Genomic DNA, 25,453 nt, shown 5'->3' with positions numbered 1-25,453 from the left:
TTTTTTAAATCAACTGGTGCCAGAAAGTTAAACAGATTTGTAAATTACTTCTATTAAAAAATCTTACTACTAGGGAGGAAATGCTGCTTACTACTAGGGAGGAAATGCTTTTCTTTTTGGAACACAGAGCTCTCTGCTGACATCACGAGCACAGTGCTCTCTGCTGACATCTCTGTCCATTTTAAGAACTGTCCAGAGTAGGAGAAAACCCCCATAGCAAGCATATGCTGCTATGGACAGAGATGTCAGCAGAGAGCACTGTGTTCCAAAAAGAAAATAATTTCCTCTCTAGTATTCAGCAGCTAATAATTACTGGAAGGATTAAGATTTTTTTAATAGAAGTAATTTACAAATCTTAATGTAATCCAAAAAGAGGCACCCGGCACTGCCCGGCTCAAGCAATAGATCAATGCACGCTGACACCTTTCTACAGGTCTCACAATCAATATTCAGTATACAAGGTGGTGCTCACTGAGATCACAAAGACAGTTCATTCCAATAAAACTTCCAAGGCGAGAAAGAAATTCACAGGGCACTCACCAATGCTGCAAATGTGTCCTTTATTTCACGAGTCCATACATCAGTGCGGAGACGCTCATACAGGTGTGTTTCTACAAGCTACGGTCTGTTTCTCGCGATACTTCGCGCTTCAACAGGCTTACACGTCACTGGTTTCAGAACCGTGTCTTAAATAGTACCTGCCTCCGCTACCATGGAAACTCCACAACAACTATCAGACAGGTGAGTGAATCTAAAACCATTCTAAAAACAATGTAGAACTATGGGCATTACAAAAGTGCATTTAATTCGGTCTTATCGTTAAGACCTAAGCAGCCCATTGCGTCTAGGCGTAAAATCCACCCAGTCTCCTTCCTTAGCAGAATTTCATCCTTGTTCCGTCCTTCGCGAGCACACTCGACCCTTTCAATGCCAGTAAATTTGAAAGGTTCTGATTCTCCCTTATGTGCTTCAACTATATGTTCAATGAAGCGCAGGGCTCCTGTCCCGGTTTTTAAGGATCGAGTGTGCTCACGTATCCAATGAAACAAAGGTCTTTTGGTTTTGCCAATGTAAAAACGATTACACTTACAGATGAGAGAGCGTACGCGATATGAGATGATCTGCATGTAATAAGCTGCTTAATCTGGATGTCATAACCATTTAAAGTCAACGTTTTGGCATTGGAATTAAATTGGCAGAAAGAAGAGGAACCACACGGGTAATTACCCGTTGGTCTCTGTTCAGACAACCAATCTTTGTTTTTGTTCCTCTTCTTTTGTTCTTTCCGTTTTTTTAGGATATCCTCAATTGTTTTATTCTTTTTATATGTTATTAATGGTCTTTTTGTTATCAGTGTAGCTAGATCCTCATCATTCTGCAATAAGTTCCAATTATTATAGATGGCATTTTTGATTGTGTCATGTAAGGGTGAGTTTTCAAAAGCAGATACGACTCTTTCATTCTCTTTCCTTTTTTTTTTTTTTTTACTTTTTCAGACTTTCTACCTTTTAGTAAATCTTCCCATTGAGATTTTAGTTGCTTTATCTCTAGCTTTTTTTATTAACTCTTTCGGGTATCCCCTGTCTGTAAAACGCTTCCCTAATTCATTGGCTTGGGTATTATACTTCTCTTGATTACTGTTAATTCTTCTTAACCTAAGAAATTGGCTATATGGTATACTGCGTTTAACATGAGCTGGGTGGGAGGAGTCAAAATGTAACAATACATTTTTTGCAATTTTCTTCCTAAAACCAGATGTAACAATGGTATAATTTATGATATCTATCTGCACATCTAAAAATTCAAAATGCCTGTTTCCATATTTGGACGTGAACCGCATATTCATGTCATTTGTGTCATTTATGAAGTCAACAAAATTGTTGAATTCACTGCATTCCGTCCCATATGATAAACAGGTGTCACAATGCCGGCTGGCAGGAGGTGGATCCTCTGTGCCAGAGAGGGATTGGCGTGGACCGTGCTAGTGGACCGGTTCTAAGTCACTACTGGTGTTCACCAGAGCCCGCCGCAAAGCGGGATGGACTTGCTGCGGCGGTAGTGACCAGGTCGTATCCACTAGCAACGGCTCAACCTCTCTGACTGCTGAAGATAGGCGCGGTACAAGGGAGTAGACAGAAGCAAGGTCGGACGTAGCAGAAGGTCGGGGCAGGCAGCAAGGATCGTAGTCAGGGGCAACGGCAGGAGGTCTGGAACACAGGCTAGGAACACACAAGGGAACGCTTTCACTGGCACAATGGCAACAAGATCCGGCGAGGGAGTGCAGGGGAAGTGAGGTATACATAGGGAGTGCACAGGTGAACACACTGATTAGAACCACTGCGCCAATCAGCGGCGCAGTGGCCCTTTAAATCGCAGAGACCCGGCGCGCGCGCGCCCTAGGGAGCGGGGCCGCGCGCGCCGGGACAGGACCGACGGAGAGCGAGTCAGGTACGGGAGCCGGGGTGCGCATCGCGAGCGGGCGCCACCCGCATCGCGAATCGCATCCCGGCCGGAGGCGGTATCGCAGCGCACCCGGTCAGTGGATCTGACCGGGGCGCTGCGGGAGCGAGAGTGTAGCGAGCGCTCCGGGGAGGAGCGGGGACCCGGAGCGCTCGGCGTAACAACAGGTCATCAACAAAACGTAAGTACATTTTGATCTTATTAACAAAGGGGTTTCGAGTTGAAAAAATATATTTCCTTTCCAGTATGGCGAGGAATATGTTGGCATAGAAACATGAGGTCGGAGACCCCATTGTTACTGGCATTGAAAGGGTCGAGTGTGCTCGCGAAGGATGGAACAAGGATGAAATTCTGCTAAGGAAGGAGACTAGGTGGATTTTACGCCTAGACCCAATGGGCTGCTTAGGTCTTAACGATAAGACCGAATTAAATGCACTTTTGTAATGCCCATAGCTCTACATTGTTTTTAGAATGGTTTTAGATTCACTCACCTGTCTGATAGTTGTTGTGGAGTTTCCATGGTAGTGGAGGCAGGTACTATTTAAGACACGGTTCTGAAACCAGTGACGTGTAAGCCTGTTGAAGCACGAAGTATCGCGAGAAACGGACCGTAGCTTGTAGAAACACACCTGTATGAGCGTCTCCGCACTGATGTATGGACTAGTGAAATAAAGGACACATTTGCAGCATTGGTGAGTGCCCTGTGAATTTCTTTCTCGCCTTGGAAGTTTTAATTTACAAATTTTAACTTTCTGGCACCAAAAAGGAGTACCCCTTTAACATGGTGGAGGCTTAATGTAGAGATTGTGAGCGTGCACTTCACACATGAACCATGCAAGGGTTGCTGTTATTCCTGCGCTGGTTACACTATACCAGTATTTCCTAGCAAGGGTGTGTCCAGCTGTTGCAAAACTACAATTCCCAGCATGCCCGGACAGCCAAAGGCTGTCCGGGCATGCTGGGAGTTGCAGTTTTGCAACAGCTGGAGGCACACTTGTTGGGGATGACTGGTCTATACTGACATTTCTATAGAAGCTGTCACGCCCCCTCCATAGGCTTGCATTGAGGGGGGCGGAGCGTGATGTCACACAGGGGCGAAGCCGTGACGTCACTATGCTCCGTCCCAGTGATCGCTAGTAATCAGACCCGGAGCGAGCACGCTCTGGGGGCTGATTCTAACGGGGTGCGGCGTGGAAGATCACGGGGGTCCCCAGCGGCGGGACCACTGCGATCAGGCATCTTATCCCCTATCCTTTGGATAGGGGATAAGATGTCTTAGCACCGGAGTACCCCTTTAAGGGTAGGGTCACAGGGTAGCGTACACGCAAAACCTGTGTAGAGGATTAGTGGTGCAGAGGCCTTTTAGAAACGCAAGAGACTATCTGGTTTCCATTGGAAACTGCCCCACTTTTCCTATACACTGCTTTTGATAAATCTCCCTCATGTTTCTGCAGTTGTCACATTATTTATGTCAGTGATTGTAAGTTGTAGCTTTGCCATAAGAGGAGTAATATGTTCTAAGGATCTACACATACAGTAAATTCCCACCTCTATATGGCATGGCCCTGTTCATGAATGGCATTGCTCCTTTCATTGCATGATCCCCATCCAGAAATCATTATGTGCAATTATTTCTATAAGAGATGTTATTCATGTTTTCCAGCAGAGGTTTCAGAACACTTACATATGAGCCATAATTCACAACATCATAAAATGTATGGCAAACATTTGAAGTATAGCTTTTATTACACTTGGTGACTTTAGTCCATAGTGCAGATGTTAGAACATTTCTTGGAAAGGATTTCTCGGAAGTCAGGTGTACCAAATAAAATTTATTGTTCAGTGAATTGTCTTAAAAGGGAACTCCGCCCCTAATACATCTTATCCCCTATCCAAATATAGTGCAGTAATAACTCAATTATGAATTATGGTCATAAAAATGATTAATTATGAATAATTAAAAATTATGAAAATTCTTAAAAACATCAAAATTATGACTTGGTGAATTGTGGACAAAGCCAATCAATACAATTCACATCGGAGTCCGACTATTTCCTCAGATATCAACAAGTTCTTTTTATGACGGGATGACATTGACGCTTAAGGATGTCGTTTTGCAATATACAATAATACACAGGTATTATAAAGTATGCAGATTTATTGGTTATAATAATATAAACATAAATGAGTCATAAGCACAATTATATATGCAAATGAATATGAATTAGATATATTAGTAAACATTACAAGCTTGTTAATTGACTGCATATAGAAAGAACAATACATGTGAGTAGTAAATAACTTGTTAAAATAAAACAAAAGCTACTAGGTTAGGAATATCATATAAGAAAAAGGTTACATATCACTCTATTCAGAGGAACCTCATGATATCAAGATGGGCAATATCTAATAATAGACATATCAATATGGAATGTTAAATACACTCTTTGACCCCTTCTAATCAACTACAAATCACATGATTCTATGAATGGGGAAATCCAACTAAGGATAAAAACATGGAAGAAATTGAATATACTTCCGCCCCATTCTGGACTATTTTCTATACATTATCTTGGTAAGACATTAAGACAAATAGAGTTTTATGATCTCGCTAGACTATATTTTAGGAGGAAGAACTTGAAACAGGTTTCCTGTGTGTGAAATATACTTATAACACTTAATTTGGCGAGTAGGAATTCTATCAATATGTATAAACAATTACTTAATGCTTTGATAGATTATGGGGGATATTTATCAAAGCTGTCTATGTCCTGCATCAATATAGACCAAACTACAGAGTGTTAGGTTGGTCTATTGTGCGCCTAATTTATCAAAAGGTGCACAGCTCTTGAAAAATTCTGCACACAGACTTTGTGATCTATGCTTTAGACTGTATTTAAACCTGCTCCAGCATGGTCTGACATTTCGGCGTACTTTCAGCCGATGCGACTTGTCGCTGAAAAGTCGCTTTTGATAAAATCAGCACCAATGCATTTTCCAATGCATTTCCATCTAAAATAGACTAGAATGCATCATATTCTAAAAATCCTTTAGAGCAAAAGTCGCAAAAAAGTTGCACATATCTAGACTGCGACTTTCTGTGCGACAAATTAAGTCAGAAAAAACTGTCTAAATCCTTTGATAAATATCCCCCTATGAGTCCTGATTCTTCTGCAGGTAGAATGAAGTCTCACAATATCCTAAAACTATAATCTCAATATGGAGATAATTAATTATTTTATTTAATTAATTTATTCACCAATCTAAATGGTATAATTCCATCCACATTGTCCAGATTGGTCTTAAATAAATGGAATACTATTTTTGTATCTCTTACCAAGTCTATGTAGGAACCTTACTTCTGGTCCTAGGAAAATTGAACGGTCCATCTCATTGTCATGGATAGCCACTGGTCTAGTACAGTTTGATCAGTCCGTCTGCTGGAATCTCACATGGCTTTTCCACCTGGTTGGACCTCTTTCCTGTGTCTTTGTGTGTTCTCTACAGCCTACAGCACAGTTCAGTACCGTCTACCGTCCCTAACATCTGGTTTACCAGACTTTTTAATTAGTTAGACACACCCTCCTAAATTGGAATTCCCCAATGAATGTAGGTTGGGTGTGTACATATGGTAATGACTATGACATCACTATAATACCCAGAATGCATTGAGCATATCACCCATAAAGCCTCTCCTGTGGGTGTAATGTCAACTACTCATAAGCTAGGGGGTGCTATTGCATAAGCAATTAGTATCATTACCATTAAGGGTTAACTGTCAATAACTGGTCTTAAACCCAAATTCTACACTTGATATATGGAGCCATAATTTAATAGGTGTGAGACATATAAGTAATTAAAACCTGGATTCTCATAGACATCTTGGAGCCTACCTAGACATCCAATTTTATTAGAGAGATAAGAATATCATGTAGGTCTCTTTCCCACAGATGTGTGAATCTCTCTGTCTTATCTAAACAACTATAAATATCTAAAGAGACAACAAGCATTCTACTCCCAAACTGGTGCTTGAATAGGAGAACATTAGAATACACTGTGGTCTATTTAGAACATACACAAAATGGCCGACATTATGCTATTAAACATATTAAACAGTGATTCATTTTTGGGGTGTATAATTAGCATGACACAAAGGATAGGGGATAAGATGTCTGATCGCAGGCATCCTGCCGCTGGGAACCCCCGCAATCTGTTATTCAGCCGTCATGCCCCCTCCCATGGACTTGCATTGAGGGGGAGGTGTCGTGACATCACAATACTCCGGCCCCATGGTCGTCATGCTGCACACTCGGAGCCTCCAGCGATGCGGAGAGCTCAAAAAGGTGGGTGTGGAATGATAGATTGTGGGGGTCCCCAGCGGTGGGACCTCCGTGATCAGACATCTTAGCCCCTATCCTTTGGATTAGGGCTGCAGTACCCCTTTAAATTTGTTTCTGTGGTCAGCTTGGATCTTAAACCATTTATCTCTACAGCACATTCTGTCATCTTTATCAATGAGCACTGGTATAGAATCCAGATGAAGAACCTCTCTTAGGGATTATTACTATGATATAAAACATGTTTTGGTTGGACATGAATTTCCTTCAGCTAAAAGTTTTACTCCAAAACTTCCCAAAAACAGTTGTCTTTTTCATTGTGAACTGCACTGTACCATTCTCCTCTTTACATGCTAAAGAATTTAAGTAACCATAATGCTGTGTCCATATTATGGCTGCAAGTCCTGATCTAAACTGATGCAACATATTATGCGGTTATGGTGATAGGACTCAGGAGGACCCCAGGACAGGCAGGGGGAGAGAAGCGGGTGGCGGCTGCGGTCTCTGGCACCGTAAAAGCCGCTGCAGTTCATTGATTTAAAGCACCCGCTTTAACCCCTTAAGGACCCAGGGTTTTTCCGTTTTTGTTTTTTCCTTCTTACCTTTAAAAAAATCATAACTTTCAATCTTTCACCTAAAAATCCATATGATGGCTTATTTTTTGCGCCACCAATTCTACTTTGTAATGACATCAGTCATTTTACCCAAAAATCTACGGCGAAACGGAAAAAAAAAAACAACGTGAGACAAAATTGAAAAAAGAAGCCATTTTGTAACTTTTGGGGGCTTCCGTTTCTGCACAGTACATTTTTCGGTAAAAATACGGTTAAAATGATACCCTACTTATATAGGTTTGATTTTGTCGTACTTCTGGAAAAAAGCAAAACTACATGCAGGAAAATGTATACATTTAAAATTGTCATCTTCTGACCCCTATAACTTTTTATTTTTCTGCGTATGAGGCGGTATGAGGGCTCATTTTTTGTGCCGTGATCTGAAGTTTTTAGCGGTACCATTTTTGCATTAATAGGACTTACTGATCTTTTTATTCATTTTTTCATGATATAAAAAATGACCAAAAATGCACTATTTTGGACTTTGGAATTTTTTTGTGCGCATGCCATTGACCGTGCGGTTTAATTAATGATATATTTTTATAATTCGGAAATTTTCTCACGCGGCGATACCACATATGTTTATTTTTATTTACACAGTTTTTTATGGGAAAGGGGGGGTGATTCAAACTTTTAATAGGGGAGGGGTTAAATGATCTTTATTCACTTTTTTTTTTCACTTTTTTTTTTTTGCAGGGTTATAGCTCCCATAGGGACCTATAACACTGCACACACTGATCTTTCACATTGATCACTGGTTTCTCATAAGAAACCAGTGATCGATGATTCTGCCTCTTGACTGCTCATGCCTGGATCTCAGGCACTGAGCAGTCATTCGGCGATCGGACAGTGAGGAGGCAGGTAGGGACCCTCCACGCGGCGATTTCACGGCGGCTATCCCGAACAGCTCCCTGAGCTAACCGGCATGCTGTCACTTTCATTTTAGATGCGACGTTCAACTTTGAACGCCGCATCTAAGGGGTTAATAGCGCGCGCGCTATCAACCCTTTAGATGCGGCGTTCAAAGTTGCCACGGGTCCCGGCCGTTGCTATGATGCGGGGCCCCACGTTATAGATCGGGAGCGGACTCAGGGTGTACAGGAACGCCCTGGGTCCGTAACAGGTTTAATCAATGATCTGCAGCGGTGTCACCGGGGGGATAAATAGCTGATAACTTATACTGGAATATCGGTTTAAGTTATCGGCTATCGGCCCTAACCTCCACAGAGTATCTGTATCGGCCCTAAAAAATTGATATCGGTCGATCCCTAGTGTGTATGGAGCCCCGCCTCTCCCACAGAGTGGCGAGTCACGGCCCCCACCCGAATCGGGGGCCGCCATGCCCCCTCCATATATCTCTATTGGAGAGCTGACGATTACCGAACGGCTCACCCATAGACATATATGGAGAGGGGGGGGGGGGGTCATGATGCGCCATTCTGTGGGAGAGCCAGGGCTCCATACAGACAATCGCAGGGGACCACAGTGCTCTGATATCCTGTCAATAGGGGCTAAGTTTTTCTGTACTGTCGGGCATGAGACTCCTTCTTTGATGTCAATCTACGGCTTCAACTAGCAGTGGGAAACTTGCAGTACATCCCCCCCAAGTTAATGTACCCTCATGCTGAAATACCCCTTTAAAGTCTCTAAATTACATTGTTAGGGAAAATCTCACTAGTCTAGTGTGACTGTGCGTGTCACAAAATTGTTGTAGAGTGAAGCAAACTGAATTGGTTGTATTATTTTTACGAAAACTTTGGTTTCTGGTTTTCTGATGACCTTATTTCTTTGCATATATATTTCATTTATACTACCATGTGGAGTGTATACTCATGCAAAGATTGTTGGTGTTCTAGACATGATAAAATGAACATGTTTGCTTTGTTAGTCTTGGTTCCTGAGTTACTTTACAACTGTTCCTAGCAGGTGGATTAGTGACCAGTAACTTGTCTATTTTGGGATAATGATTTGTCACATTTGGCCTGGGACCAAGGAAATTGACCAGGATTTCTTCACTCCCCTCGGCCTCGGTTGCAGCTGTCCTCCTGTGCCCGGTCTATTTTGTGATACGCAAGTGTGATCTTTTCTAAATGCCAGGCCATCCAGAATTTCTTACTCTGAAGTCCTTCTACAAATCCTATCTTGTTGTAGGATCTGATTTTTAATCAGTTGTTACGGGTAGTACATTTATGCCATTCACTGTACAGGGTCATTACGGTAACTTTATATTTTAATAGTTCAGACATTTCCACACATCACAATATCAAATATGTGTATTTTATTTAATTTTTTAAACTTGTAAAATAGGAAAATGAAAGGGATTACATTTTTTCTTTATTGCTTTTTTTTTTTTTAAATAATATTTTATAATATTTTTTCATAATAGACCATGCAAGAAGATCAGCAAAGCCTGCCATGAAGTAAGTGAGCTGAGCTCCAGCCACCATCAGACCTCCACAATTGTGCCGCGGTTGTCCGATGACTCTCTCAAAGCCCCTGTAATACTTCAGGTGCTGGGATTGGTATCAATCACAGCATCTGAATAGTTAATAGCGGGTATCAGCTTGATTGTGCCTGGTCTCTGGCTGTTACTAGTAACTGGGACCCACTGTGTAGTGCCGCTCCTGTGCTTACCTCATAGTGCGGTATAACTCAGGACATACTTATATATTCCAGGGTGTACAGGTATGTCCTTCATCTTCTATGGGTTAAAAAGACTTACAAAAAAATGAAAGAATCAATCTGGTTGGTTGCTATTGGCAACTAGTCCACTTTTTCTGTGTACCGGTTTTGATAGATCTCCCCCCATGTTTTTTCCTCACACCAAGCTGGTAACAGTAGATTCCTAATAACTAGTTAAATACCATCTAAATAAAAACTATCAGGAAGTAGGCAGTGCTGTCCGGTATATTATGGGTCTCATCTTACAGTACACTTTCATTGGGACTTGGCTGTCAGTATGTGTTTGGAGTGGGGGAGGAAGCAGTAGTGCCTGGAGAAAAGCATAGTGATGCTGTTAGAATATTAGGAGTCTTCTATTGTTCTTTATGTAGTTACAGGTTTAAAATGTCACCAAAAATGCTTGTGAAAAACTCCATTAAAATGCTAGAATTGCATGGTGGGGGATTTTTTTTTTTTGTACAAATGTATTCCATGACATTTTATGCTTTGTGACATTTTGAACATGCATTTTTACTGCCATTTCTGGAGCCTTATAGAGAAAAGGGAAAAAAACAAAGCGGTCACCATACCTAGAGAGTGCTGTGTTTTAAAACAACAGTAACCCCCAAAATGTCAATAACTAAAAACCGAAAAACACGTACGGTATGTAAACATCAAACAAATGTTAAAATGCTGTGTGTAAACTAGGGATCGACCGATATCGGTTTTTAGGGCCGATACCGATAATCGGTGGAGGTTAGGGCCAATAGCCGATAACTTATACCGATATTCCGGTATAAGTTATCGGCTATTTATCCCCCTGCGACACCGCTGCAGATCATTGATTTAAAGCGGGCGCTTTAAATCAATGCACTGCAGTGGCTTTTGCGGTGCCATAGGCCGCCGCCGCCACCACCCGCTTCTCTCCCCCTGCCTGTCCGGGGGTCCTGAGACCTATCACCGTCCCCGCGCCGCACCGCGCCTAGGGGTGCCTCCAGCTTTTGCAAAACTATTACTCCCAGCATGCCCGGACAGCCGTTGGCTGTCCGGGCATGCTGGGAGTTGTAGTTTTGCAACAGCTGGGGGGCCTACTGTAGGTATAGTATATTATACAGACCCCTTTCCATCCCAGAACCCTGACTCACCTTCCCAGTTGCTGCAGGGACCGTCCGGGGAGGGTGGTCCAGGCCATCCATCCTTCCTGTAGTGTCCGGCGGCATTCCGGGTGGAGGGTGAACCGGTCCGGGCTGTCCTTCTTCTCCGGGGGTCCTCTTCTCCACTCCGGGCAGGCTCCGGCCTTGTAACGCTGCATAGACGCTGCTGCGCAGCGACGCACCTGACGTCACAGCGTAGCGGCGTCTATGCAGCGTACTAGGCCGAAGCCTGCCCAGAGTGGAGAAGAGGACCCCGGAGAAGGACAGCCTGGACCGGTTCACCCTCCACCCGGAATGCCGCCGGACACTACAGGAAGGATGGATGGCACGGACCACCCCCATTACGGGTAATTTTTTTTTGACTCGGAGGGTGGGGGAGGGGCCCGACCGGTATAGCGGTATGGACAAAAATCCATACCGTGGGAGAAAAAAAAACGGTATCTGGTTCATGCCGGTATACTGCCCAGCACTACGGTGGGGGGTGCGCGACGAGGTGCGGTGGGTCGGGGGGGCGTACGCGGTGCGGCGGGTTGGGGGGGGGGGGGCACTGGCGGTGCGGGGGGCGGGGCATTATCGGCTTATCGGCAAGGTAATTGCCGATACCGATAATGCCCAAAATCGTGATTATCGGCCGATAATATTGGCCATACCGATAATCGGTCGATCCCTAATGTAAACCCAACCTTAATGAATGTGGATGAAGCTTTACATTGGGGAGCCTTATCCTACCCTCTCCTTATAATTCAGGAAAAAGACTAAACAAAGAATCCCCTCTGTGACGTTTCATGTTTCTCGCACCCTAGGCCTGTAGCACAAGTGCTGTTGGCTTGGTGGCTGCTGGGAGATGTGAGCTCTGTGAGGAATGTCCCTCCTTGAGTGACAGGAGCCAGTTGCTTCTAACCCCGGGTCGACTCAGTCTCGCTTCATCTCTTTATCTGCATGTAACTGTACATTTCAAGTCAAGGTAATGCACAAATCTCTTTACAATCTTGTTTGTCAGCAATGACCCCCCTTGTCGGCTTATCGTGAATGTAAACGTATATGTGAATTGGGGCCGATCCTTTGACACTGTTCTTATTCAATGAGCAGAGTAAATATCTAGTTGTGATGTATTATTCAGGTTGTAGGTATTTGTTGCAGTTGAGCCTTGTTGATGTATTATGCCATTTCTAGTCTTTCTACGAGGTGTTCAGTAATGTCATACGGTGCCTATTGTGTACCCAAATCGCTGAAAAATAGGATTTCTCCTACAACCTGGGCTATCTTCACACTGTATGCTACTTTCTTCTTGGTGTATACATATACTCATCTGTTTGAGATTCACCCCGGGGAGGGAATAGGAAGTAAGTATTACAACTCTACTGCGTATACATTATACACTAGTATGGTGTGCTTACCTCACCTCAGCTAGAATCATTTCTCTACAAAATATAGCATTTTCTGAGGATACTATACACCACTATTTTCCATGTTTTTCTAGCCTTTGACATCTGAATCCATATGTCTGCATGTGAGTATATTCTTTATTCCCTCCAGACCGTGCAGATAACATTCCTTCACACTTTACTACCAGTGCTAGGAATGTGCAGTATGTGCTTGGTTACTACTTTAGATTCTCATATTGTTGTTTTTTATTTGATTGTTTTTTTTAGTTTTTGTGCTTTTAATATTTCACCCTAAAAAACGAGCAAAGACAAAACATACTTACTTTCTTTTGGAAAATTGTATTACAGATTTAAAACAGTGTGTGCACAGAGTTTTCCCATTGCATTCAATAGAATAGAAAAAAATAAAACTTTTCGGGATGTTTTTGAGCTGTAAAACAGACTTTAAATCTGAAAACAGTTAATAATGTAAGCTGGAGGAGCTATACTTTCTGTACACTGGGGTCAGGGTTCATGACAGAGGCAATATGGATTTTTTTTTAAAGGGTACCTCTCATCAAAAAAAACTTTTGATATATTATAGATTAATGTATGCAGAATAACTTTACAATTGCAAGTTATTAAAAAATATGCGTCTTTCTATTTAATTTTCCACTTTGAAGAAATGACCACTAGGGGTCTCCCTACCAGTCCTGGCAGCAAGCATTTCAGACTCATGCTGGAGTCCTAAACACTAGGAGCTGCCAGTCTGCTTTGTTCACAAAGGAGAACACTCAGAGCTGCCAGCCTGCTTTGTTCACAGCCTGTTTGGCTGTGAACAAAGCAGGCTGGCAGCTCTGAGTGTTTAGGACTCCAGCATGAGTCAGAAATGCTTGCTGACAGGACTGATTGGGAAAAATACAATAGAAAGAAGCATATTTTTCATTAACATGCTATTGGAAAGTTATTCAACATTCATTAATCTAAAACATATCAAAAGTTTCTTTGATGAGAGGTACCCTTTAACCTACATCTGAAAACCAAGGCTGAATCCCTGATTTTTGTCACAGACATGTCAGGTAATCCACTTATTGAGTAAGTACATAGTAATTCAGGCTAATACGTGTCTGTCCCGTACAAAATCTGCGCAAATAGGGAAAATGCCATGGTTTTTAATATCCGCATCGTGTTTACTAATCTGCGCAAGTTTTCTTTTTGCCCAAGTTACATTTCTCCCATAAGAAGATGCAATGCCACAGACTGATATATGCTGCTTTTTGTTCTGCACCAGTAATATACTTTGTGGAGATATTTTGCAATAGTGTTACACATATACTATAGAAATCAATGAGAAAGTCCTAGAAAATGCCATGCTATTGGCTTTGATATTCGCTGCTGCCTGTTCTGCACCATTAGTTTTCTTTGAGGAAATATATACAAGCAGTGTGTTTCAGAGGCAGGTCTAGCAGACATAACCGAGCGTGCTGCACATCTGCTGCTCACAGAGGGAAAAGTAGTTTTCTTAGAGGTACAGCTGCAAAAAGTGGAGATAGAGATAGTTGCTAATGTAAAATAGTTGTCATTTGCAGATTCTAGGGTTGGGAACTATTCTTGTTGTCTTTTAGAGCTCCATGTCTATGAAAGTTCTAACTGGACTTACTAAGTCTGGTTATACTGGCCCCTAATGTCTTAAGCATTTTCTCCATCACTTACAAAAAGCTGGGATACCTAATATTATTATTTTTTTTCCTTTTTTAGGTTTTTTGTCAGGTCCCTCACCAAGATGGCTTCAAGCAACCCTTCCTTGAACAAGCTAGAGCAGAGGGCATCTGAAGCCGATCAAGTTATAGAATACCTCAAACAGCAAGTTGCTCTTCTGAAAGAGAAAGCAAGTATGAAATACTAATGTAGTTATGATGAGCTGATAATCTTGTGAAATAACACTGGCTAAAGGAAATCTGTCATCAGTGTCACCTGCAATAATCTGTCATCAGTGTCACAGGTAGTGCAGGTGACACTGATGACAACAATACTTACCTGGTCCAGTTCTGTGCTGTGGTTCTCCGGCAATCCTCTTTGGTATCTTCAGCTCCGGTCCTGACTTGGAGCATGGACAAAGCTTAGTGACGTCACAGCTGCTGTTTGCTAGCAGTGGGACCCAGCAGAGAAAAGAAGTGGTGACATCACTAAGCTCAGCCCATGCTTAAAGTCGGGCCTGGAGTGTAAAATACCGAAGAGGATAGCCAGAGAACCACGGAATGGGACCAGGTAAGTATCATTGTTATGAGTGTCACCTGCAGTACCTGTTTGTACCAACAGGTTAGTGCAGGTGACACTGATGACATATTTCCTTTAACCTCTTGGGGATGAAGGGCGTACCTGTACACCCTTGTCCCGCTTTCCATCTATGACGTGCGCTCAGAAGCTGAGTGCGGGTCATAGTGGGGTGGTCCATAGTGATTGGTGATGTCTGTGCCTAATGTCGGACATCACCAATCGCAGTGTCGCCGCAATCAAAAACGACGTCTGAAATGCTTTATAAAAAAAAAAAAGGCTTCCTGGCAGCTCAGTTGAGCTGATCAGGACCACCACGGTAAAAACATGGTGTCTTGATCACCTGAGAGGATGACGGGAGGGCCCTTAACTGCCTCCTCGATGCTCCAGTCAGCAGTGGCAGGCTGGAACAGTCAAACACAGATAACTTATCAATGCTATGCTATGGCATAGCATTGAACAGTGTATGTAATCTAATGATTTCATGTTACAGTCCCCTAAAGGGGTTATAAAATAGTGTAAAAAAAAAATTTGATAAGTGATTTAATCCCTTCCCTAATAAAAGTTTGAATCCCCCCTTTTCCCATTAAAGAAATTTATATATGTGAACAAAAATAATCACATGGGGTATCGCCACGTGCGTAAATGTCAGAACTATAAAAATATAATGTTACTTTAACCATACGGTCAATGGCGTATATGTAAAAAAAAAAAATACCAAGGTTCAGAATTGCTTATTTTTGGACATTTTGTATATCCTAAAAGAATGTATAAAAAGTGATCACAAAGTCCCATCAAAACAAAAATGGTACCGATAAAAACTAGAGATCACAGCGCAAATAATGAGTCCCCACACATCCCCATATGTGGAAAAATAGAGGTCAGAAGGGACATTTGGGGCTTTTTTAAACATGCTAATTTTTTAAACAATCAAACCTATATAAGTGGGGTATCATATGGACCTACAGGAAAAAGATAAGGTGTCCTTTTTACCGAAAAGTGCACTGCATGAAATTAAAAGCCCCAAAAGTTACAAAATGGCGTTTTTTCAATTTTGCCCCACATGATTTTGTGGTGACATGGCTGATGTCATTACAAAGTAAAATTGGTAGTTCAATAAATAAGCCCTCATATTGGTCTGTAGGTGGAAAATTCAAAGTGTTATTATTTTTAGAAGGGGAGGAGATAAAAAGGAAAGTGCAAAAATAAAAAATTGGTTGGTCCTCAAGGGGTTAAAGAGGTACTACGGGGAACTGAACTTATCAGATATTATCCCCTATCCGCAGGAGAGCGGATAAGTATCTGATTGTGGGAAGTCCCACTGATGGGGGGGCCTGCAATCTCCTGTATGGCCCATCCTACTTACCTGGACATAGGCTACTGACAACCCGTTCAGCCAGTCACCAACTGCTGCGATGTCCCACCTCAGCTGGTGATTGGCTGAGCAGGCCATCACTTGCCCACGTCAAGGATGGTGGGTGCTGGAGCATGCATAGGACTGGTAAATAGGACTGGTCCCATATAGCAGTTCGTGGGGGGGCCGCCTCACAATCAGACACTTATCCCCTATCCTGTTGGTAGGGGATAAGTGTCTGATAAATTCAGTTCCCTGGAGTAACCCTATAATTGTCTGAAGCGTTAAACAGCAGCTTCACTATAACACACGTGTAGGGCAATCAAGTGTTCGCAGCACGCCAACTATACATTACTCCTAAAGTGAGCGACTTTAAAGACATGACTCACGTTTCTTGAAATGAAAATTCTTCCGATTTTATTTTCTTTGACTTTATTGCACATAATTCGTCTCAAAGGACCTTCATTTTAGAAAGTAGAAAACAGCAGCATTGTAGGCATGTTCACCAGTCGTGGCACAACGTTTCAGGGGCGGAGCCCCTTAATCATGCGCAAAGACTGACGGGAACACGAAGTACTAAAAGGAACTAACACAGGTGCACATTAATTAGCTACTCTTAGTTCTATGTAGGCATGCACATCTAATTCCAACTAGTATAACTGCTATAATACAACCTGGTAATACCTATAAAAATGCATTAAAACTGCAATGCTCCTTCATACCTTTCATGTATGAAAGCCCCGAACATGAATTTTATGTCCTTTTGTGGGATGATGGATCACATCTCCCTTGATTATACCATTACAATTAGTACATGACAAACAAGAAAATGTACCTTGCCTCCGTGATGACAAAAAAGTTTGCCTGTCTTTCTTTTTACTTACTATATCACATTTTATAAATTCATCACCTACTGATTTACCCTTCCTGTGCACATACATAGGTAAATTCTTAAAAAGTGTACCATATTTTTGATCAGCTTTTAGTAAACTCCAGTACTTGTTTATTGTTTTTTTTTAACAAGATTTCTTCTTTTATCATATGTACCTACATATAGAATCCTATTTTCTTCTTTTTTCTTTTTTACGGACCTAACTCTCAAATCTTCTCTCGTACATTCTTTTATTTTATTCTTCTCTTTTTCCACTGTATCCTTTTTCTTAAATTTTTCCACTATTTTAGTGCCTGCTCTTTCATACTTTTCCTCTGTACTAGTTATTCGTCTAGCACGGATAAACTGGCTTTGTGGTAGCCCTTTAAATACTGTAGGGGAATGATAACTTTTCCTATTTAGCATATTGTTTTTATCCGTGGGCTTAGTATACAATGAAGTAGAAAAGCCTGTTTCTGTTTTTTTTTACTTCTAAGTCTAGAAAGTGTGTTGTAGTAGCGTCATATGTAATAGTGAATTGAATTGTATCATGTAATTTATAGATTTTTTTCAACCAGGAGAAGCAATGCTTCTTCACTGTCATGCCATAAAAAGAACACGTCATCCACGTAGCGAAGCCACGTGGATGACGTGTTTAGTAATCCTGATGAAAAAAAGATAACGTTCCTCAAATGTATTCATGAAGATATTTGCCAACGAAGGGGCTACAGACGACCCCATCGAAACTCCATACGTTTGTAAATAATATTCCTTGTCAAATCGAAAATAATTCTTCGACAAGACAAAATCTAACAATGTCATAAGAAATGAAATCATTCTATTATCAAGACTGGAATTTTTAGACAAAGCCTCTCGTATGCATTCCATACCCTCATCTTGGGGAATATTAGTGTAAAGACTTCGAACGTCTAACGTGCACAGAAAGGTGACGTCAGTGCTGGGAATTTTTTCTAAGTGTAACAAAAAATCTGTAGCGTCACATAAACATCTTTGTAATTTTTTAACCTCCCTTTGCAAATAATTATCCACAAGGATCGCGAGAAGCTGCAACAGGGAGCCCGGATGAATTGATAAAAAGTGATATAGTAAGTAAAAAGAAAGACAGGCAAACTTTTTTGTCATCACGGAGGCAAGGTACATTTTCTTGTTTGTCATGTACTAATTGTAATGGTATAATCAAGGGAGATGTGATCCATCATCCCACAAAAGGACATAAAATTCATGTTCGGGGCTTTCATACTTGCAACTCCAAAAATGTTATTTATTTATTAAAATGCCTGTGCGGTAAATGCTATGTAGGGCAAACTTCTAGAAGTGTAAAAATGCGTATCAATGAACATAAAGCTGCAATTAGGAAAGCCCTGAAAAATGAACAGGAAGATACATCTACAATTTTGAATAAATATGGTGAAACAACAGTGGCACGGCATTTTAAAGAACAAGGCCATCAAATATCGGAGTTACGTTGGCAAATCTTGGAAGAGGTTACAGTTCACACTAATGAAAACCTGAATCGGAAACGCCTGCTTTAGCGCGAGACATTTTGGATTTCAGAATTAGAATCAATGATACCGAAAGGTATGAACGAGCATTGCAGTTTTAATGCAGTTTTATAGGTATTACCAGGTTGTATTATAGCAGTTCTACTAGTTGGAATTAGATGTGCATGCCTACATAGAACTAAGAGTAGCTAATTAATGTGCACCTGTGTTAGTTCCTTTTAGTAGTTTGTGTTCCCGTCAGTCTTTGCGCATGATTAAGAGGCTCCGCCCCTGAAACGTTGTGCCACGACTGGTGAACATGCCTACAATGCTGCTGTTTTCTACTTTCTAAAATGAAGGTCCTTTTGAGACGAATTATGTGCAATAAAGTCAAAGAAAATAAAATCGGAAGAATTTCCATTTCAAGAAACGTGAGTCTTGTCTTTTGAAGTCGCTCACTTTAGGAGTAATGTATAGTTGGCGTGCTGCGAACACTTGATTGCCCTACACGTGTGTTATAGTGAAGCTGCATATAGGAGTTACATGGAGCTCTGAATTTTGGGGCATTTTTTGTCTATATCGAAGTTAAAGAGCAGCTGTCAACTCTCCTGGCGTTTAGTATGTTTGTGTATTCCCATAAAATAACTAGTGTGGAACATCTTCTCATATAACTTTGTTTTGAGCTATTCCTCTGATATACGTTACACTCACTAAGACCCAGTTGTCAGTATAACCAATTCTAACCTGAATCACTTTATTACACATATCTGAGTTTTTAGGACTTTGTTGTCTATATTTTCTTAGTAAGGGGTTTTAGAAGTGCCAAAAAGTTAATTGTGATATGTTTACTTTAGTTTTACAAGCATCTCTACGGGAGGAGAAGAAGCTGCGTGTTGAAAATGCAAAGCTGAAGAAAGAGATTGAAGGCTTGAAAGAACAACTTATTAAAACCGAGATAAAAAATGGAGGTAAGGTTACTTCAACATAAGCTTGTTATTTTTGAATTACGGCTTAGGCTAGGTGCAGAAAAAGAAAATGAGGCACAGAGCAGGACCCATGAACCATCCAGTGTAGTTGCACTGTGGCATAGTTGTGCCAAAACAAGAAATGCTGCATGCAACTTTTTTTTTATGTGGCAAAACCTAATCGAATGGCAATTATACCAGATTTACGGACATCCTAGCATTTTTTATATATGGTTGTGGGAGTTCATACGGAACAGTATTGTCTTCCTAAGTGGATGTGTTGGAAGCAAGAAACATGGCAAATGTAAGGATCTGTGCAACTTTGACAAGAGTCAGATTGTGGTGGCTAGATGACTAGATAAGAAGAGTCAGAGCGTCTATAAAACAGCAGGTCTTGTGGTGTGTTTCCAGTATGCAATGGTTAGTGACTACCAAGAAATGAGAAAGAACACCTGGTGAACTGGCAACAGGGTCATGGCTTCAAGGGAGTGAAGACTAGCCTGCCTGGCCCAGTCCCTCAGTAGAGCCAATTGCTGAAGCCTTTAATGCTGGCTATGATGGAAACATATATGAACACACTGTGCATCTCAGCTTACTGTAATACAGTCAGAGTACCCATGCTGACCCCTGAACTCCTTTGGAAGCTCCTACAGGACTGTAAAGCAATGAAAGAAGTTGTCCGGATCTGAGGATTTACAATTTCTTTTACATCATGTGAACGGGCTGCTAGCAAGTGCGGCCACCTACGTGGAAAAGCCATGGCACCATGGTGACCTATGGGACTGAGGCAAACCTGTAGAGTGGAGTGTAGTAGTGTGATGCTTAGGCAATGTTTTGCCTGGAAACCTTGGATCCTGGCATTCATGTGGATGTTCCTTTGGCACAAACAACCTACCTAAACATTATTGCAGAATAAGCACATCCCTTTATGTCAAAAGATTTCCATGAAGGGATATTCTGAAATCGGCAAAAAAAAATACTGCAAGCATTGCTTACCTGGCTTCCCCAGTTTTAAAATCACCCAAAATCTAGTTGCGTTTTATGGGTGAGAGCTAAGGGAAAGCAATGCATCCTGGAAATTTTAGTGCCAAGAAACTACTTTCACTCATTTTTGGTTGAGAAGTTGCTCAGCTCTATAATTCCCAGGATGTATTGCTTTCCTTTAGCTCTTCATCGCAGCTGTCCCAGCCTGCCTGCTCCCCTCCCAGTTTCCTTCCCAGAGCTGCCGCAGAACATTTCAGTACACAGCATACTATTGCTGTCTGCTCCTCTGGCTGAGGCATCAATCATCACATGGCAGCATGCTGTAAACAACCCTCTTTCATCCTTAAAGGGGTACTCTGCCCGTAGACATCTTTTCCCCTATCCAAAGGATAGGGCATAAGATGTCTAATTGCGGGGGTCACGCTGCTGGGGACCCCCGCGATCTCTGCTGCGGCACCCCAGACATCTGGTGCACAGAGCAAACTTAGCTCCGTTCCAGATGACTGGCAATGCAGGGCGGAGGCTCATGATGTCACGTCGTGCCCCGCTTGTAAGGTCACGGCCATACCCCCTCAATGCAAGTCTATGGGAGGGGGCGTGACTGCTTTCACACCCCATCCCATAGACTTGCATTGAGGGGGCATGGCCGTGATGTCACGAGCGGGACGCCACAAGCTTCTGACGCTCTAAACTAACGTCAGGTGCAGCAGGGAGATCGCGGGGGTCCCCAACGGCGGGACCCCTGCGATCAGACATCTTATCCCCTATCCTTTGGATAGGGATAAGATATTTAGGGGCGGAGTACCCCTTTAATGCTCCGAAAAAGATAGATATATACAGTGATCCCCCCGACCTATGATGGCCCCGACATGCGATAATTTCATCATACGATGGCCTCTCAGAGGCAATCGCATGTTGAAGGCAGCATCAACATACAATGCTTTTGTATGTCGGGGCCATCACATAAACGGCTATCCGGCAGCACAGACTGCTTCAGCTGCCACCGGATAGCCGTTTAAGGTGCCCTGTGTGGTCCGGTGATGATCACCCACCTGTCCCCGGTGCTCCAGACCGTTCTTCTCAGGATCCCCTGCATCGCCGTCCCTCTCCTTTGTTGTCATCACGTCGCCGCGCATGCCGTCCCGTCATCCAATAGGAGCGGCGTGCGCAGCGACGTGATGACGGCAATGAAGAGCGACGATCTCAGGCAGCAGAGACGGTCCCGAGCAGCGGGGACACCCCGGGGACGCGGCGACATCCAGGGCAGCGGTGATGGTCCGGAGCAGCAGAGACAGGTGAGTATAATTTCCTATACTTTTCATTGCATGGATCCCTCAACATATGATGGTTTCAACTAACGATGGTTCATTTGGAACAAATTGCCATCGTATGTTGAGGGACCACTGTATGTATGTGCGGGGGACACTGATCAGTTTGATGCTTACTGTGCCCGGGTCAGCACGTCCGTTCGGCCGATATTTCGTTTTTCCCTATATGCTAATGAAGTGGTAACTGGCACTCTGACGTCACCACCGCCGGCCGCAGCACCGCCCAGCTCATCAATATTCCTCCCCTCGCTCTTCATTACAGAGCGGGAAGAAGAGGCGGAGGGAGGGGAGGAATATTGATGAGCTGGGCGGTGCTGCGGCCGTCGGTGGTGACATCAGAGTGCCAGTTACCCCGCCTGTGCCGGTTAGCACCTCATTAGCATATAGGGGAATAATGAAGATATCAGCCGAATGGCTGGGTGTATCTGGGCACAGTAGGCATCAAACTGATCAGTGTCCCCTGGCCACAACAGGACAACTTACACAATATCAGTGGTTTGGATGTTATGATACATATTACTTTTGTGACCACTAGGGTGCACTATTGTTGGTATACCAGTTTTGAAAAGTCCTGCTTATCATTCAGCAGATTGACATGTCTTGGGGGAATGTGCTTATGCATTGTTTTTTTATGCCTTAGTAGAAAGGATAGACAAAGCAGCTCTCTCATCCCACCTTTTCCATGCCTTAGTGAAACAGGTTGGTGTTCCTGCTACAACACCTGCTGTCTCCAGCCCAGCTACCTCACAACCTGCTGCTCAACCTGCTGCTCAGTCTGCACCCGTGAAAACCTCCTCTTCGGCACCAAAAGCAGCAGAAGATAAGAAAAAGAAGGAGAAGCCAGAAAAAAAAGGTATGCACTTATAACACAGTACATCAGTGTTTCCCAACCAGGGGGCCTCCAGCTGTTGCAAAACGACAACTCCCAGCATGCCCAGACAGCCTTCGGCTGTCTGGGCATACTGGGAGGTGTAGTTTTGCAACAGCTGGAGGCACCTTGGTTGGGAAACACTGTAGTACATGGTAACTGTCTTAAACAAGAATATAGAATGTGAATGTCATGCAGTTGCTAAGTAGTTTGACAATTGTATTATCCTACAGTGTGAACACGTGTACAAATATAAATTGCATTATATGGGGGTTTTGGCTCAGTGTATGCTGCCAAATAACCACAGCCTTATTCTTCTAGTGTTCAAATAGGAATTTTGTGAATATGTCACATTGGAAGTAGAGATGAGCGAACTGACAGTAAATCCGATTCGTCACGAACTTCTCGGCTCGGCAGTTGATGACTTTTCCTGCATAAATTAGTTCAGCCTTCAGGTGCTCCGGTGGGCTGGAAAAGGTGGATACATTCCTAGGAAAGAGTCTCCTAGGACTGTATCCACCTTTTCCAGCCCACGGGAGCACCTGAAAGCTGAACTAATTTTTGCAGGAAAAGTCATCAACTGCCGAGCCGAGAAGTTCGTGACGAATCGAATTTACTGTAAGTTCGCTCATCTCTAATTGGAAGCCTTCTATGTTTATGAAAGCTTATTATTTATACAGGCATCATATTTTATATAACATTTTTTATTATAGACAAAATCCTATAGTATAAATCAACTTAAGCATTTAGGGTCCCTTCTTACATTGGAGTATTTAAAGGGGTACTCCACTGGAAAACATTTATTTTTAAATCAACTGGTGCCAGAAAGTTAAACAGATTTGTAAATTACTTCTATTATAAAAAACCTTAATCCTTTCAGTGCTTATCAGGCGCTGTTATGATCCACAGAAAGTTCTTTTCTTTTTGAATTTCCTTTCTGCCTGACCACAGTGCTCTCTGCTGACACCTCTGGCCATGTCAGGAACTGTCCAGAGCAGGATAGATTTTCTATGCTGCTACTCTGGACAGTTCCTAAAATGGACAGAGGTGTCAGCAGAGAGCACTGTGGTCAGGCAGAAAGGAAATTCAAAAAGAAAATAACTTCCTGTGGATCTTAAAAGCAGCTGGTAAGTACTGCAATGATTAAGATTTTTTAATAGAAGTAATTAACAAATCTGTTTAACTTTCTGGCACCAGTTGATTTAAAAGAAAAAAATGTTTTCCAGTGGAGTACCCCTTGAAGATTCAAGCTTTAGCTATTCGATTGGGTGTACATCCAGTTTCTTAATTCTTGTACTGTTTCTAATGGAGGTCATAGTGGAGGTGCAGCTACTGCCAAATCTGTGTAAATGACGGTCTATGAAGAATGTAATTGCAATCTGCTTCATCTAATCCCTAGAAGATGCTGATTAATGACAGTTTCCGCTTGTTTTTTATCTGGAGAGTGATCGTTTTCTGTAATTTGCTTCCAGAGGAAGTATTGCTTTTCACTTGGAAATCACATTTCTGATACTATGTGACAAGGTGGCCTGAGGGCAGCGATACTTATGTAATCCTAACTCAGTGCTGCCTTATTAAAGTACATACTAGAAATGTCTTTTTCTATCTTTTTTCACAACTGGTCAGTTGATCAGTCAACAGGCATTATTTTTTTTTATAGAGCTTTTTCGGAAAAAAAAGTTTTTAGTTTTTTTTATAGTAAGGTTTTTTTCTTTTATACTGTTTGCTTCCTGATTTTAAAATGAAGCAAAAATAATTTTTGAGAATTAAAAAGCAACAGACACACTTAAAGGGGTGCTCCACTGGCCAGTCTTCCGTCTGAGTTTGAAACATTTAGTTCCAAATGCTGTGCATGCACTGCGGGGGTCAGTCACGCCCCCTCATACCATCAGTCCACACCCCCCAATACAAGTCTATGGGAGGAGGTGTAACGGCCACCACGCCCCTTCCATAGACTTGCATGACATCACGAGTGGGCGTGGCCGACCTCTGCATCACTCGCACAGCGTTCAGAACATTTTTTATTTATTTTATCATTTTCTAACTTATACATACAACATACATATAAATACTTCATAGATGTATATAAAAGACAGCAAATATATATGCATAACCCCCTCTCCTACACCCCCCCCCCCCCCCCCCCCGCAACCTTACTCCCTCCCTTATCAACCTCCCCTGTCAACCTGGTGTCTGTTATGATTTTAATTCCATCTTTCCCATTCTTTAACAACACTTAGGGCCTTCTTTTACCCTTTATAGTACCTTTTTCAACTAGACTTTCCCATTCCTTAAACTGTGGGTTGTACAGTGAAAACCATTTCCTCAGAATATAATTTTTTGCTAGGGCAATGGTTTTCAATATTACTCCCCCATTTCCAATATTCAATCCTATCCCCAGAATCACCGACTTGATGTTTCGTTCTATTTCTTTTAAAAAAGATAGCTTCTAATTTCTTAATAACATTCTCCCTAAAACAAATTGTTTTCTTCCCATTCCCATGACATAAATCGGCGTCCTCTTTCTCACATTTTGGGCATTTTGAGTCTTTTCTCCGACCCATTTTATATTGGGCCATAGGGGTATAGCAGAGCCTATGAACCAATTTTATTTGGGAAACTCTATGATTCTCTATCATTAACCTGGGATTACCTCTTTCCATTTTAAGTGCATTCATAATTTGAATATTAGCAAATCTATTATCTTCTGTTTTATC

The 25,453-nt window shown here is 42.2% G+C and overlaps 1 protein-coding gene across 4 annotated transcripts in view; it reads left to right on the top strand.

Annotated features, from left to right (window-relative positions):
- AIMP1 (aminoacyl tRNA synthetase complex interacting multifunctional protein 1) overlaps positions 1–25,453 on the top strand; it is a 77,096-nt gene that overhangs the window by 18,123 nt on the left and 33,520 nt on the right. For 3 of the 4 annotated variants that reach the window (XM_056566005.1, XM_056565995.1, XM_056565974.1), the window contains 3 exons: positions 14,349–14,482; positions 19,446–19,559; positions 22,560–22,721. In XM_056566005.1, coding sequence (XP_056421980.1) covers positions 14,374–14,482; positions 19,446–19,559; positions 22,560–22,721 — 385 coding nt within the window. In that variant the 5' untranslated portion in view covers positions 14,349–14,373. Of the gene's footprint in view, positions 1–12,706; positions 12,737–14,348; positions 14,483–19,445; positions 19,560–22,559; positions 22,722–25,453 lie in introns of all 4 variants that reach the window. The other variant, XM_056565984.1, reaches the window with a different exon arrangement.

Source organism: Hyla sarda, chromosome 1 (genome assembly GCF_029499605.1).
Source record: "Hyla sarda isolate aHylSar1 chromosome 1, aHylSar1.hap1, whole genome shotgun sequence".
NCBI classification, from domain to species: domain Eukaryota; kingdom Metazoa; phylum Chordata; class Amphibia; order Anura; family Hylidae; genus Hyla; species Hyla sarda.
The sequence above is the reverse complement of the archived record's forward strand: the minus strand, read 5'-3'. Positions and strand labels throughout refer to the sequence as shown.